The 15,544-nt window shown below is 39.2% G+C and overlaps 1 protein-coding gene and 1 pseudogene across 8 annotated transcripts in view; one reads left to right on the forward strand and one right to left on the reverse strand.

Annotated features, from left to right (window-relative positions):
- The window catches only part of RAPGEF6 (Rap guanine nucleotide exchange factor 6), a 217,024-nt gene that overhangs the window by 181,266 nt on the left and 20,214 nt on the right, over positions 1-15,544 (reverse strand). For all 8 annotated transcript variants that reach the window (XM_040241778.1, XM_040241776.1, XM_040241777.1 and 5 more), the window contains exons 2-3: positions 3,979-4,049; positions 2,573-2,629 (exon numbers count right to left, since the gene is read on the reverse strand). In XM_040241778.1, the coding sequence (XP_040097712.1) occupies positions 2,573-2,629; positions 3,979-4,049 (128 nt within the window). The remainder of the gene's footprint in view (positions 1-2,572; positions 2,630-3,978; positions 4,050-15,544) is intronic.
- LOC120863276 lies at positions 4,186-4,950 on the forward strand (annotated as a pseudogene).

Here is a 15,544-nt window from a genome sequence, read left to right on the forward strand (position 1 = left end):
AAATCTCGTATCTTTTCACCATTCTATACCAGCCTAAGCATAATATAAATAAACATTTACTAATAAGTTAATGAATCAACAACTGAACAAATAAAACTAGAAAAATCCATATGAATCCAGAAAATACTTAGAAATAATGATAAATGCAATGTGCAATGAAACACTGTATTCAATACCAGAAAAGGCAGAGGAACCAGAAGTCAAACTGTCAACATTTGCTAGACCACAGAGAAAGCAATGGAATTCCAGAAAAACATCTATTTCTACTTAATTGACTATGCTAAAGGCTTTGACTGTGTGGGTCACAACGAACTGTGGAAAATTCTTAAAAAGATGGGAGTACCAGACCATTTTACCTGTCTCCTGAGAAACATGTATGCAGGTCAAGAAGCAACAGTTAGAACGGGACATGGAACAAACAACTGGTTCAAAACTGGGAAAAGAGTATGAGAAGGCCATATATTGTCACTCTGCTTATTTAACTTATGCAGAGTACATCACAGGAAATGACGGGCTGGAGGAATCACAACTAGTATCAAGACTGTCACAAGCTGGAATCAAGATAGCCAGGAGACACATCAACAACCTCAGATATACAGATGATACCACTCTAATGTCAGAAAGTGAAGAAGAACTAAAGAGCCTATTGATGAGGGTGAAAAGAGAAGAGTGAAAAGGCTGTCTTAAAACTCAACATTCGAAAAACTAAGATGATGGCATTCAGTCCCATCACTTCATGGCAAACAGAAGAGGGAAAGTGAAAGCAGTGACAGACTTTATTTTCTTGGGCTCCAAGATCACTGCAGACCATGACTACAGCCATGAAATTAAAAGATCCTTGCTCCTTGTAAGGAAAGCCATGACAAACCTAGACAGCATATTAAAAAGCAGAGACATCCCTTTGCTGACAAAGGTCCATATAGCCAAAGATGATTTTTCCAGTAGTCAAATATGGACGTGAGAGCTGGACCATAAAGAAGGCTGAGCAGTGAAAAATCGATGCTTTTGACTTAGTAGTGCTGGAGAAGACTCTTGAGAGTTCCTTGGACTGCAAGGAGATCAAACCAATCAATCCTAAAAGAAATCAACTCTCAATATTCACTGGATGGACTTATGATAAAGTTCCAATACTGTGGCCACCTGCTGCGAACAGCCAACTCATTGGGAAAGACCCAGATGCTAGGAAAGACCGAAGGCAAAAAGAGAAGGGCATGGCATTAGATGAGATGGTTAGATAGCATTACTGACTCAATGGACATGAATGTGAACAAACTCCAGAAGACAGTGCGGGACAGAGGAGCCCAGCGTACTGCAGGCAATGGAGTTGCAGAGTTGGATACAACTTAGTGACTGAACAACAGTAACAAATCAGCTGCATACCTAAAATAAGAGAGGTCCCTGTTGCCAAAAACTATGGAAGAAAAACAGAGAAGAATTATCTTCATAATCTGAGGAACGTAAAGATTTTGTTTTTTTAAATAGGACATGAGATGCACTAATCACAAGGGGAAAAAACAGAAAGAATCTCTTTTCTTCAAAAGATGCCATTAATGGAATAAAAAAAGGAAGCCACACAGTGGAAGAAGACATTTGCAACTTGTGCACCCAACAAAGGACTTAGATATAGCATTCATAAAAATTTTATACAAATTGATAGAAATAAGATAGCCCAATTAAAAAATTCAAAAACATGAATTAAGATTTCAGAAAATAGCTATCCAAATAGACTATAAGAATAGGAAAACCAATCATCATTAAGCAGGAAAACAAAAAATAAAATCACGATGAGATAACAAAATGAAATATATATTTTAGATTCTAATTCACTAGAATCTTCTAAATTTGAGCACATGTATTTCCAATGCTTATTCCTAAGAATATTCCCCAAAGGAATGAGTACATAAGGGTACAAGAAGACATGAACAAAATATTAATAGAAACTTACTATTTATGATAGGAAAGATACTGTAAACAACCCAAATATTAGTAGTGGGAAAGTTAAATAATTGTTTTCACATAATTGTATACAGTAAAGCACTGAAAAAGAACAAATGCAAAAACATGGAAGAATCGACATCTGTGAAGTATATAAAGCCTGACCGAATGGTTTTGTATGAAATTTTATACGAATTTTTGTATGAAATTCAAAGACAAAACTAATCTAAGGTGACAGCCATCAGAGCTAGAGTATCTTTCCAAGATGGCTGACTGAGCCCTCTGAAAAGCTAGTATGTTCTATACATTCACTGCATAGTAGTTACACACAGTAGTATGTTGTTCATTAAACTTTATTGCACTTACTTCTTCCCTGAGCTCTATGTATGTTATATTTCACAGTTCAGGAATGTATTTCAACCTCTTCCACAGAAACTTTCAGAATCAAATGAATTTCCCTGCTAATAGTCCAAAGTTTAAACATTGTTAAGTTAATTAAGAAGTGAAGTGAAGTCGCTCCGTCGTGTCCAACTCTTTGTGACCCCATGGACTGTAGCCCACCAGGCTCCTCTGTCCATGGGATTTTCCAGGCAAGAGTACTGGAGTGGGTTGCCATTTCCTTCTCCAAAATACTTACCAAAAAAGAACTTGATTGCCACTGTATCTCTCATAGCGTGCTCTTGCAGACATCAATCTATTTTTTAAAAAGTAAAAAATTTTTAAATTATCTTAAATTGTTTTAATAATTGTTAACAGCTACCACAACAGAAAGTTATCAGATCTACCACTGAGTTTTTCACTAGAGTTTAAAAATATAAACATCACACACATACAAATCTGTTTAATAAATACAAATTTGCTTACATTTAAAAATACTCTATTACTAACATTCTAGTTTTCAATTTTCTTCTTTCTTCTTGATACACTTATTTGACATATACTAACATCTGAATTGATGCTTTTCAAGTGTGGTGTTGGAGAAGACTCTTGAGAGTCCCTTGGACTGCAAGGAGATCCAACCAGTCCATCCTAAAGGAGATCAGCCCTGGGAGTTCTTTGGAAGGAATGATGCTAAAGCTGAAACTCCAATACTTTGGCCACCTCATGTGAAGAGCTAACTCACTGGAAAAGACTCTGATGCTGGGAGGGATTGGGGGCAGGAGGAGAAGGGGACAACAGAGGATGAGATGGCTGGATGGCATCACCAACTCGATGGACATGAGTTTGAGTGAACTCCGGGAGCTGGTGATGGACAGGGAGGCCTGGCGTGCTGTGATTCATGGGGTCGCAAACAGTTGGACACGACTGAGCAACTGAACTGAACTGAACATCTAAATAATGTTACACAGAAAACAGAAAATAATAAATCCAAAACAATCATATTTTAGCAATTTGGTCCACAGTCAGAAACTTAAAGAACAGCCAGAAAAGTTACGGTGAAGCTGGCCATTGGAAAGAAAACACAGTTTAATCAAAATTTATGCAAAGTTACAACAGTTAGTACTTACAGCACTCAAAAGTACTTTTACAAATATAATCACAATGATACAAGGTGGCAAGAGAGTGAACTTATTTTATAGAACAGAAAAATGAGGTTCAGAAAGTTCCTGGGTACTGTCCATAGGAGCTTATACCCAATCAAGAGTCTCGCTCCTTCTACTTTAATAAAATACCGCATCATACCAAGTCCATCTTAAGCATTTTATATAATAAATATCAGTACAAAGTACAAATAGAAAACAGTTGTTTTCTCTAGATAGCACAGACTGAGCACTGTACTTTGCTTTAAATATTCGCATTTAATCCTCAAAATGTTGCAACAAAGTTAATCTTTTTATCCCTATTTTATGGAAGACTAAACTATAGCTTAGATGTTAAGACTTGCTCAAGGTCCCCTGACTAAGAAAAACTGGAATGAGAGGGGCCAATTGCTATGCATCACCTATAAAAAGCCCCTAAATGATTTGGCCCCTGCAACTATCTATCTGAACTCATTTGAATAAACCTCTTAGCACATGCTCTCAAACAGAGCATCACACTTACCGAAGCTGATGTTCCCTGAGATTTGATAATATTTCCATTCCATGAAGATAAGAATAAATAGTATTTAAGTCCTGTAAAACAGAGAAGATTTTAGATTAGTAACTTTGAATACTTCTAAAACTATTTTCCCTGGTGTGATTCTGGCCTGTGTGGCTGTTTTCCTCAACAGTAGTTTATTTCCATCTGGCTTCTCTCCCACCTAAGTGCATGCCTCCAACCCATGGACAAGAACCCCTTGAGGCCAAAAACTATCTTTTTGGTTGTGAACTAAAGGCTGACAAAGACTATCACTTTAAGGTGGATAATGATGAAAATGAGCACCAGTTATCTTTAAGAACGGTCAGTTTAGGGGCTGGTGCAAAGGATGACTGCACAGTGCTGAAGAAGAGGCGATGAATCATGAAGGCAGTCCAATTAAAGTAACACTGGCAACTTTGAAAATGTCTATATAGTCAAAGGTTTCCCTTGGGGGCTTTGAAATAACACCACCTGTGGTCTTACAGTTGAAGTGTGGTTCAGGGCCTGTGCGTATTAGTGGACAGCACTTAGTAGCTATGGAGGAAGATGCAGAGTCAGAAGATGAAGAGGAGGAGGATGTGAAACTCTAAGTATATCTGGAAGGCACTCTGCCCCTGGAAGCGGTAGCAAGGTTCCCCACAAAAAAGTAAAGTTTGCTGCTGATGAAGATGATGATGAAGATGGTGATGGTGACAACTTTGATGAGGAAGCTGAAAAAGCTCCAGTAAAGACATCTGTATGAAATATTCCATCCCAAAATGCACAAAAATTAAACCAGAATGTAAGACTCAAAACCGTCAACACCAAGATTAAAAGGTCAAGAACCCTTCAAAAACAAAAACAAAAAAAAAGAGAAAAAAAATTCCTAAAACACTGAAAGGACCTAGCTCTGTAGAAGACATTAAAGCAAAAATGCAAGCAAGTGAACAATCCTGGGCAGTACTGGTAAATTAAACCCAAAGATGGGGAGACAGGAAAAAGAAAGACAAATATAGTCTAAACTGAGTATCAACAACAATCCAGACTGAAGTCTCCTATTTTAATCTCAATCACCACGCTCCCTTCCAAGCTGGAAGCAATTTCTTGATCTCCTAAAACTTTTCTGACTGCTGTGATTCAGTGAACCTTACACTTTGCTTTATATTATTTGTGCAACTGCCTCACTTCTGACCATGTTTTAATCACCTTTGCATTTCCCTAGCTGCTCAATAAATATTTAATCAAAAAATTAAAAATATAATAGAAAGAAAAGAAGTCACTCAGTCATGTCGGACTCTTTGCAAGCCCATGGACTGTAGCCTACCAAGCTCCTCCATCCATGGAATTTTCCAAGTAAGAGTACTGGAGTGGGTTGCCATTTCCTTCCCCAGGGGATCTTCCCGACCCGGGGATCAAACTCAGGTCTCCCACATTACAGGTAGACACTTTACCATCTGAGGCACCAGGGAAGCCCTATATACATATACATATATATATATACACATATATATATACACACACACACACAGCCACCCAGTGAATAGTGAAGTCACTCAGTCATGTCCGACTCTTTGTGACCCCGTGGACTGTAGCCTACCAAGCTTCTCTGTCCATGGGATTCTCCAGGCAAGAATGCTGGAGTGGGTTACCATTTCCTTCTGCAGGGGATCTTCCCGACCCAGGGATCGAACCCGGGTCTCCCACATTGGAGGCAGACGCTTTAACCTGTGAGCCACCAGGGAAGCCCCTATATATATATATATATGTATAAAATATATATATAATGATATCCCACAATTATGTAAGCTACAGCCACTTATGACACAACTGTTACCATGGAAGAGTCACAAAAATCTCTGAGTAACAACAGATCTGAAAAGGTTGAGAATTCCCTCAACTCATACAGGAACCCCTCCTCAGCATGGTTGACAAACAATGCCAGAAATCAAAAATTCACTATTTCATACCAAGGTCTATTTCACTTTGAAACATATGTAATCTTTCTTCTTTAGTGACCTTCAAACATTTGAAAAGTTGTCCCATCCTCTTAAATCTTTTTTTTTAACCTCCAGATAACACAGTCTCAGTATATGCAGGTTCCAGATCTTTAAGCATCCTAACTGATCTCCTCTGTGGAGATGACTCTGCTTGTTCTTACTTTTCTTAAAATATGGCTTTCTTAAAAAAAAAAAAAGTATCTTTCAAAAGACTGAAGGGGCTTACCAGGTGGGGCACTGGTCAAGAACCTGCCTGCCAGTGCAGGAAATGCAGCAAATGCAAAAGATGTGGGTTCAACCCCAGGCGGGGAGGACCCCCTGGAACAGGCCATGGCAAGCCACTCCACTGTTCTTGCCTGGAAAATCCCACAGACAGAGGAGCCTGGTGGGCCAGTCCATGGGGTCACAAAGAGTTGGACCCAACTAAGCATGCATGCACACACGATACAGTGTCCTTAGTCAAGGGAACTGTTAGTTGCTCAGTCATGTTCTCTTCCTCTCTGAAAGAACTGGGAAATGTGTCTCTAGCCCTTATTCAGATATTAGATATTAATAAATCCAGGTTAATAGAGGTATAGTATAACCTCTGCTAAGTGCAATGGCATAGCAAAAGGAAAATGTAGAAGCAGGGAATATTCCTGACAGAACACAGGATTTTACTACAGAATGCTAGTGCACAGCGATTGCAAAGAAGCTTAAATTCCTTAGAAAAAAAATGTACTTCCTTATTTTCTTACAAGGAGTAATGTCTTTATACCAAGGCAGACTGCTCCCAAACACCACCCACCCTCTTACTGACATGTAACTATCCAAGAATTATCAGATGACAAAGAAGAAAAAGACGACACACAGCTTTTTTCCTAACTAAGAAAACATGGAACTAAGATAACAAGAAGTCCTAAGGAAAAAAGCAATAATCTCTGATTCCAAAGATTACAACTGCCAATTAACCATGATGGATTCCATGACTATACATATTGCTGTTAAATCCTTAGCAAAATAAGAGTGAAAAAGATTTTTAAGTATATTTTTTTAAAAAAGAGAAATGAACAGATTAAAAGAAGAAGCTAACAAATTAGTCTATAGACCTAAATAAGGTCTATAAAATTCTATAAGACAGCAGATGGAGCAGTGATATGATAAACTGTACTTTCAAAGAGGGCTACAATGACAAATCTTATCCCATATGCTCTTTTGCAATGAGACTTTGTCACCCCCTCATCAAAACTGACAACTAGGCACCCTCCCCATGGATCTGAGTTTGGTCCTGTAATTTGTTCTGATCCAAAGAATGTGGCAGAAATGAGGTTGTGTAACCTCTAAGATTCAAATACCCTGAGACCATCAACATTGTGAGGAAGCCCAAAATAGCCTCACTGAGAGAAAAAGGCCAATGGAACAGCATCAAAGTACCAGATATGTGATTCTTTCTGAGACCAGACCAGCTGAATGGAACTAAGAGAATGATCTAAGTCAAGGTTCTATGGGGCAAAAGAAATAACCTCCCAGCCAAAACTTTCTGAGTTGGGATAATAAGCAGAGTACTGGCAAAAGTCTGGTTCACAGTGAGATCTCACTGAGCCTGCAGACCCACCCTAATAGTCTCTCTCCACTCCCAAAGTTTATAACTAGATTTATACAACTGGCAGTTAGAATAACCCTCACAAAGGATCCTATGAGTAAAAGCTGTCATGGTGGAAAGGGCTAAGTAGACCCTCTGTGTGCATGCATGCTAAGAAGCTGCTTCAGTCATTTACAACTCTGTGTAAGACCCTATGGACTGCAGCCCACCGGGTTCCTCTGGCTGTGGGATTCTCCAGGCAAGAGTACTGGAGTGCACTGCTGTGCCCTCTTCCAGGGGATCATCCCTACCAGGGACCAAACCTCTCTCTCTCAGGTCTACCTGCACTGGCAGCTGAGTTCTTTACCACGAGCACCACCTGGGAAGCCCTCTGAAACTGCCCCATTCCCCAGAACAAGACAGTAAATAAAAGACAATATTGCTTATCCAAAGGGGCAAAGAAGCAAAGACTAATGCCACCAGTAAGACTAATGCCACCAGTAAAGACTTTAAAGTATGCAGGGTGCCGGTACTTCCCATGCATAATCTGCAAAAAGCAGATAGGTCCTAAAAAATGACTACAGATTGCCAGACACTTAACCAAATTTAACCCCTGGGCACAACTGCAAGTCCCAAACATAATACTGTTGAAGAAACTGTTTAATTAAGCTTTGGGTGTTGATTTGGTCAATGTATTCTTTTCCATTCCAGTTAGTAAAGTAAAAAGTACCAAAAACAGCAACTGTGTAGAACCATATTAATTTAGGGTTTTGCCTACGGGCTATTTTAACTTTCTCAAGTTTCTGCCATAATATAACCTGAAAACATCTAGACCTCTTGACACATTATATACATATTTTGCTCACTGGACAGAACCAACAATAAAATAAGCAAGAGGCACCTGGTATTGTGGAGTCTTGGAGAACACACTCAACTCCAGAAAGTGAGATATTAATTCTATGAGGGCTCCAAGACCTGCAACTTTAATGTCTCAGGGGTGCAGTGGTCAAGAGCATTACAAGACATCCCTCCAAAGTGAAATACAAACTGTTGAGACTTAAGCTTTCATTCAAGGTGGAAAAAAAGGGGCTGGACTTACCTTCCACCTAAAACAACAAAAAGTCATAATAAATAAAACAACATTTTTCAAGAGATAAAGACATCAATTTAAAAAAAAGAAAAAAAGACAGTGACACTTCAAGAGAGGGGAAAAAAATGCCTGGTGGTGTCTTGAGAAGAGGGCTTCCCAGCGGCTGAGTGGTAAACAATCTGCCTGCAATGTGGGAGACCTGGGTTCGATCCCTGGGTCGGGAAGATCCCTTGGAGGAGGGCAGGGCAACCCACTCCAGTATTCCTGCCTGTAGAAACCCATGGAGAGAGGGGCCTGGCAGGCTACAATCCATAGGGTCACAAAGAGTCAGACACGACTGAAGTGACTGAGCACATCTTGAGAATTACTTGGCCACCAGGGAGGAGAATGTAGCTGAAGTTTGCAGAGCAGGATAGAGGAAGTGAATACTATACAGAAAAAAAGAATGTTCTGCAAACTTACAGAGGGTTTCACTTGAGTCTTAGGTTGAGTACCAACCATTTTAAGTACAGGAAGAAACTTTTGAATTCAGGTAAAGAATCACCTTAAGGTATTAGAATAGCGGTCCTCAATCAAGACTGATTTTGCTTCTTGAGCAACAGTTATGTCTGGAGACATTTGGGACTGTCATCATTTTTGAAGGGGTAGGGGAAGTGCTCCTAGCATCCACTGACCATAAGCCAGCGGTGCTGCTAAATATCCTGTGATGCCCAAGACAAAGCCTTAGAATAAAGAATTCTCTGCACCAAAACAATAGTTCTCAGGTTGAAATTTCCTAGATTAGAGGAACAATACCCAAAACTCACACTGGAACCAGAAGAGTTGCTACTCCCACCAGGGAGACTGAAAAAATCTCATAATTCAGAACACATTTAGTAGAATACTCAGGAGCCTTTGGATTCAGTACTGGGGCAAAATTAATGCCTCATTAAATGCTACTCTGGTGCTACACAGCATAGTTCAAAAAACAGCCCCAAAAGGGTCAAAAGAATTTCCAAATTACTTAACTCTGCCCCAGAAAAATATTTACAAGAAATAAAAAATACCTAACACATAAAAAAGTAAACTTCACAATCTCTGGTAGTCCATCAAAGATCATCAGGCATGCAAAAGAAACAGGAAAAATGACCCATAATGAGAAAAAAAAAAATCAACTTGGTAATTATCAGATAACAGAATTCATACAAAAAGATATTTAAAAACTTATTAAAACTATACTCCTTATGTTCAGGAAAATATAGAAAAGATCAACCATATAAGAAGGGGTATTAAAAAAAAACTCCAGGACTTCCCTGGTGGTCCAGTGATTAACAATCTGCCTGTCAAAGCAAGGCAGATGGGTTCAATCCCCGGCCCCAGAAGATTTCACGTGCCATGGAGCAACTACTAAGCCACAATTACTGAGCTCACGCTTTAGAGCCTGTGAGCTGCAGCTACTGAAGCTTGTGCACCCTAGAGCTAGTGCTCTGCAACGAGAAGCCCATGCAGCACAGCTAGAGAGTAGGCCCCACATGCCCCAACTAGAGAAAGCCCAAAGGCAGCAACAAAGACCCAAGGCAGGCAAAATAAATCAATTTTTTAAAAAACCAAGGGGAAGGAAATCAAAATGGCAGATTAGGAGGAGTCTGAACTCACCTCCCCCAACGAACAGATCAAAAATATATATTTACTGGGGAACAATTCTCACTGAAAACAAACTGGAGACTGGCAGAAAGGCTCATAGAACCAAGGCTGTAAAGAAAGATCCACATGAAGTCAGGTAAGAAGGGAAGAGAAGCAATCAGGTCAAGACCTGAAACACAAATTGGGAAACCTAGCCCTGGGGTCCAGCACCAGACAGATAAGTCTACATGGCTGGCTAGAAGACCAGTGGGACTAGCAGGGGGTGCTGTGAGAAATCTAGACTCTGCTAGTGAAGAGCATGCACACGCCTGCTTGCTTGCTCTCAAAACAAGATGGAGAAAGCAAATGAAAATGTCAGAGACTCCAGCTGGCTTCCTACATCGGTCCCAGAGTGTACCCTGGCCCATGCTGGGGGCGATTTCAGCCCCTCTTGCTCCACAGCACAGCTCCCCACTAGGGCAAAGGCTGACACTGTCAAGTAGATAAAGTCACTGTGACAGAGTCAGTTCAGACCCAGCGCTGCATCTGAATGGTGTGAAGGCAATCATTACCGGTATTCGTGGGGACAGAAGGTCAGAAGCCGCCTGAACTCGTGTGCTGGGACTGCCCCAGCATGCACCTGGACCCACACTGACTGCCTGCTCGGGCCCCTTGTGCTTCAACACTGCTACCCTCTGGGGTGAAAATGCCAAAGTTGGGAGGGATGAGGACACATGTTTAGAGAAAACAGAACCAGCTCAGACCTAACCTTAAGCACTTCTGCTTCAGTACCTTGGAAACTTGGGAAAAAAGATGCCCACCGTTGGTCCTTCTATTTAACATAGTATTCCAAGTCCTAGGCATAGCAACCAGACAAGAAAAAAGAAATATAAGACTAAATTGGAAGAGAAGAAAAACTGTCCCTATCTGCACATGGCATCATACTTTATACAGAAAACTCTATAAAGATTCCACCAAAAAACTGTTAGAATAATGAATTCAGTAAAGTTGCAAGATACAAGATTAACATATAGAAACCTGTTGCTTTTCTATACACTAATAATGAACTACTACAAAGAGAAAACAAGATAAACAATCACATTTGAAACTGCATGAAAAGAATAAAATACCTAGCAATAAACTTAACCAAGGAGGTGAAAGGCCCATACATTCAAAATCATAAAACACTGATAAGGACACTGAAGACAATAAAAAGAAATGGAAAGATGTTTTGTGCTCATGGACTGGAAGAACTAATATTGTTAAAATGTCCATACTACCCAAAACAATCTACAGATTTAATGCAGACCCTATCAAAATAACCATGATATTCTTCAAAGAACTAGAAAAAATAATCCTAAAATTTATATGAACTGCAAAAGAACCTGAATAGCCAAAGCAATCTTGAGAAAGAAGAACAAAGCTTGAGGTAGCATGGTCCCTAACTTCAAACTATACTACAAAGTAACAAAAATCCAAACAGTATGGTACTGGCTCCAAAAAAAGACACAATAGATCAAGGAAATAGAATCGAATTTCTGGGTTAGAGAACCCAAAAATAAACCCACACACCTATAGTCAATTAATCTAAGTCAAAGGGAGCAAGAACATACAATCAGGAAAAAGACACTCTCTGCAATAAACTGTGCTGGGAAAACTGGACAGCTACATGTAAAAGAATGAAATTAAAACATTTCCTCAAACCATATACAAAGAAAACTCAAAATGGATTGAAGACCTAAATGTAAAATCTGAAACCATGAACTCATAGAAGAGAATATAGGCAGAACACTGACTACAGAACACTCTGTAAATCAAAGCAATAATTCTTTTGTATCTGTCTCCTACGGCAACAAAAACCAAAGCAAAAATACATGAGACCTAATTAAACATTTAGTTCAGTCGCTCAGTTGTGTCCAACTCTTGCAACCCCATGAATTGCAGCACGCCAGGCCTCCCTGTCCATCACCAACTCCCGGAGTTCACTCAGACTCATGTCCATTGAGTCAGTGATGCCATCATTAAGAGTTAATAGAAAAACTTTCTATTTTATATTGGAGTATAGCGGATTAACAATGTTGTAATAGTTTCTGGTGAACAGGGAAGGGACTCAGCCATACATATAAATGTATCCATTCTCCCCCAAACTCCCCTCCCATCCAGGCTGCCACGTAACACTGAGCAGAGTTCCATGTGCTACACAGTAGGTTCTTGTTGGTTATTCATTTCAAACACAGTGTACATGTGCATCCCAAACGTCGAACTATCCCTTCCCTCATCCTTCCCCCACCCAAACCATAAATTCATTCTCTAAGTCTGTAAGGCTCTTCCTGTTTTGCAAATTCATTTGGATAATTTCTTTTGAGATTTCACCTAGAGGGGATGTGACACAATGTTTCTCCTCTGTCTGACTTACCTCACTCTGTATGACCATCTAAAGGTAAGAGCTTTTGCACAACAAAGGAAACCATCCATGAAACAAAAACAATCAACTGCTCAATGAGAGAAAATATTTACAAATGATATGACTGACAAGGACTTAGTATCCTAAATATATAAATAGCTTATATAATTAATTATCAAAGAATTAAAACTCAGAAAATGGACAGAAGATATGTAAGACATTTTTCCAAAGAAGATATACAGGTGGCCAACAGGCATATGACGAGATGCACTACATCACTAATTCAGCAGAGAAATGCACATCAAACCACAATTAAACACTACCTCAGTTCTGTCAGAATGGCTATCACCAGAAAGATCACAAATAACAAATGCTGGCAAGGATGTGGGAATAAGAGTCCTAGCAAGGAAAGGGAATATAAGTTAGTGCAGCCACTATGGAAAACTATCATAGGGCTTCCCTGATAGCTCAGTTGGTAAAGAATCCACCTGCAATACAGGAGACCTGGGTTGGATCCCTCGGTTAGGAAGATCTCCTGGAGAAGGGAAAGGCTACCCACTGCATTATTCCGGCCTGGAGAATTCCATGGACTCTATATATAGTCCATGGGGTTGCAAAGAGTCAGACACAAATGAGCGACTTTCACTATGAAAAACAATATGGAGGTCCCTCAAAAAAAGAAAAATAGAGCTACCATATGATCCAGCAATTCCACTCCCAAGTATACATCTGAAGAAAATGAAAACACTAACTCAAAGAGATACATGCACCCAATGTTTATAGCACTATTATTTACATACAATAGCCAAGATACTGAAGCAACTAAGTGTCCATCAACAGATGAATAAAGATGTGGTACGTGAATGTGTGTGCACACACACATATACACACAATGGAATACTGCTCAACCATGAAAGGAGTGAAATTTTGCCATTTTAAAGAACATAGATGGTATTATGCCTAGTGAAATAAATCATACAGAAAAAGACAAATATTATATATTATCATTTACACGTGGAATCTATAAAATAAAACCAATGAATACATATAACAAAACAGAGACAGATTCACAGATAGAGAGAACAAACTAGCTGTTACTGGTGGGGAGAGAGGCGAAATAGGGCTAGCAGAAGCCTAGGAAGTGCAGATCACTAAGTATAAAACAAAGAAGATGCAGGGATGTACAGCACAGGAATAGAGCCAATCTATTACAGTGACTAAGTGGAGGAGAACCTACAGAAATACTGAATGGCTACGTTGTGTGTATAAACTAATACTGTAAATCAGTTATACTTAAATTTAAAAGAATATAAATAAATAAAACACAGGGAGAAAAGACAAAAAAAAATCTGAACAGAGCACCAGTGAGACAGGGAACAACTTCCAACAGTCCAACAAAAGTATAATTGGAGTCACTGTGAAGAAAAAGAAGAATAAAAAAATAATTTGAAAAATGGTGGAAAGTTTTCCTTATTTGATAAAAACTATGAGCTTGCACATCCATAAGGCTCAACAAACCTCAAGCACAAGAAACATGAAATGAACAACAGCAAAGCACCTGAACTGCTTAATAAATGATAAGGCAAAAATTGTAAAAGCAGGTAGAGGACATCCCTGGTGGTACAGTGGATAAGAATTCGCCTGCCAACACAGGGACACAGGTTCGATTTCTAGTCTGGGAAGATCCCGCATGCCACAGAGCAACTAAGCCCGAGTGCCACAACTACCGAGGCCGCACTCTAGGGTTCGTGAGCCACAACTACCAATGTCCATGTGCCTACAGCCTGTACGCTGCACCAAGAGAAGCCACCGCGATGAGAAGTCCATGCACCACAATCAAGAGCAGTCCTCACTCACCAAACTAGAGAGAGCCTGTGTGTGGCAACAAAGACTCAGGACAAAAAAAAAAAAAACAGCAGCAGCTAGAGAAAGAAGGTAAATTACATAGTGTGAATAATAATTAGAATTAAAGAACACTTCTAGGCAGAAACAATGCAATCCAGACAATACTGTAGTAACACACCTTTAAAGTCACAAGAGAAAAAAAATTATCTAGAATACTCTTCCAGTCAACATATCTTTCAAATAGGAAAGCAAATATTTTTCATATATACAAAGATTCAATCAATCAATCACCAGCAGACCTGCTCTACAAAAATTAAAGTCATTTCCATAAAAGAGAAAAACAATACCAGATGGAAATCTGGAGCTATACAAAGGAATGAAGAAAACTGGAAATGGTAACTACAAATATAAATCTTTTCCATTATTAAAAAAAATTGGCTATTTAAAGAAACAGCAACAACAATGATAACGTATTATGAGGTTTATAATATGTGTACAAGTAAAATGCATCACAATAGCAAAGGGCAGGAGCTAAAAATGTAGGTATAATATTGTAAGGTTCTTTATTATATGAGAAACAGTGTAATATCACTTGAAGGTTGTGGTAAGTTTAAGATATATACTATAAACCGTAACAGAACTGATAGTTTGCAGATTCTTTTGGATTTTTTTACTATACAATAAAATCTCCTGTGAACAAGAACAGTATTGTTTCCTCCTCCATATATATAATGCAGGTAGTTTTTTTCCCTAGCTTTAATGCATGAGCTAGGGCTTCCAAAACAATGGCTGGTAGGTGTGGTCATATACTACAAACACAGCTGCTGGGGCCCCACCCTTTTAGTTAAGAGTCATCATAACCTGGCTAGACACTCACAAAATGCCTATCTCATGGAAATGTGCTTGTTAATTTCTGACATCAAGACAACTTTTAGTGGCAAACAAGTTTTCAAAACTGTAACACAAAAGGTTATGTCATGACAAACAAAATTAGAAGTCCCAAAACCTGATCTGCCAGATGAGGGCAGACTAGAGTCCAGGAGTCCCAGAGTTTTCTGAGATTCTCAAAT

This window comes from Oryx dammah, unplaced genomic scaffold, assembly GCF_014754425.2.
Source record: "Oryx dammah isolate SB20612 unplaced genomic scaffold, SCBI_Odam_1.1 HiC_scaffold_5, whole genome shotgun sequence".
Taxonomy (NCBI): Eukaryota; Metazoa; Chordata; class Mammalia; order Artiodactyla; family Bovidae; genus Oryx; species Oryx dammah.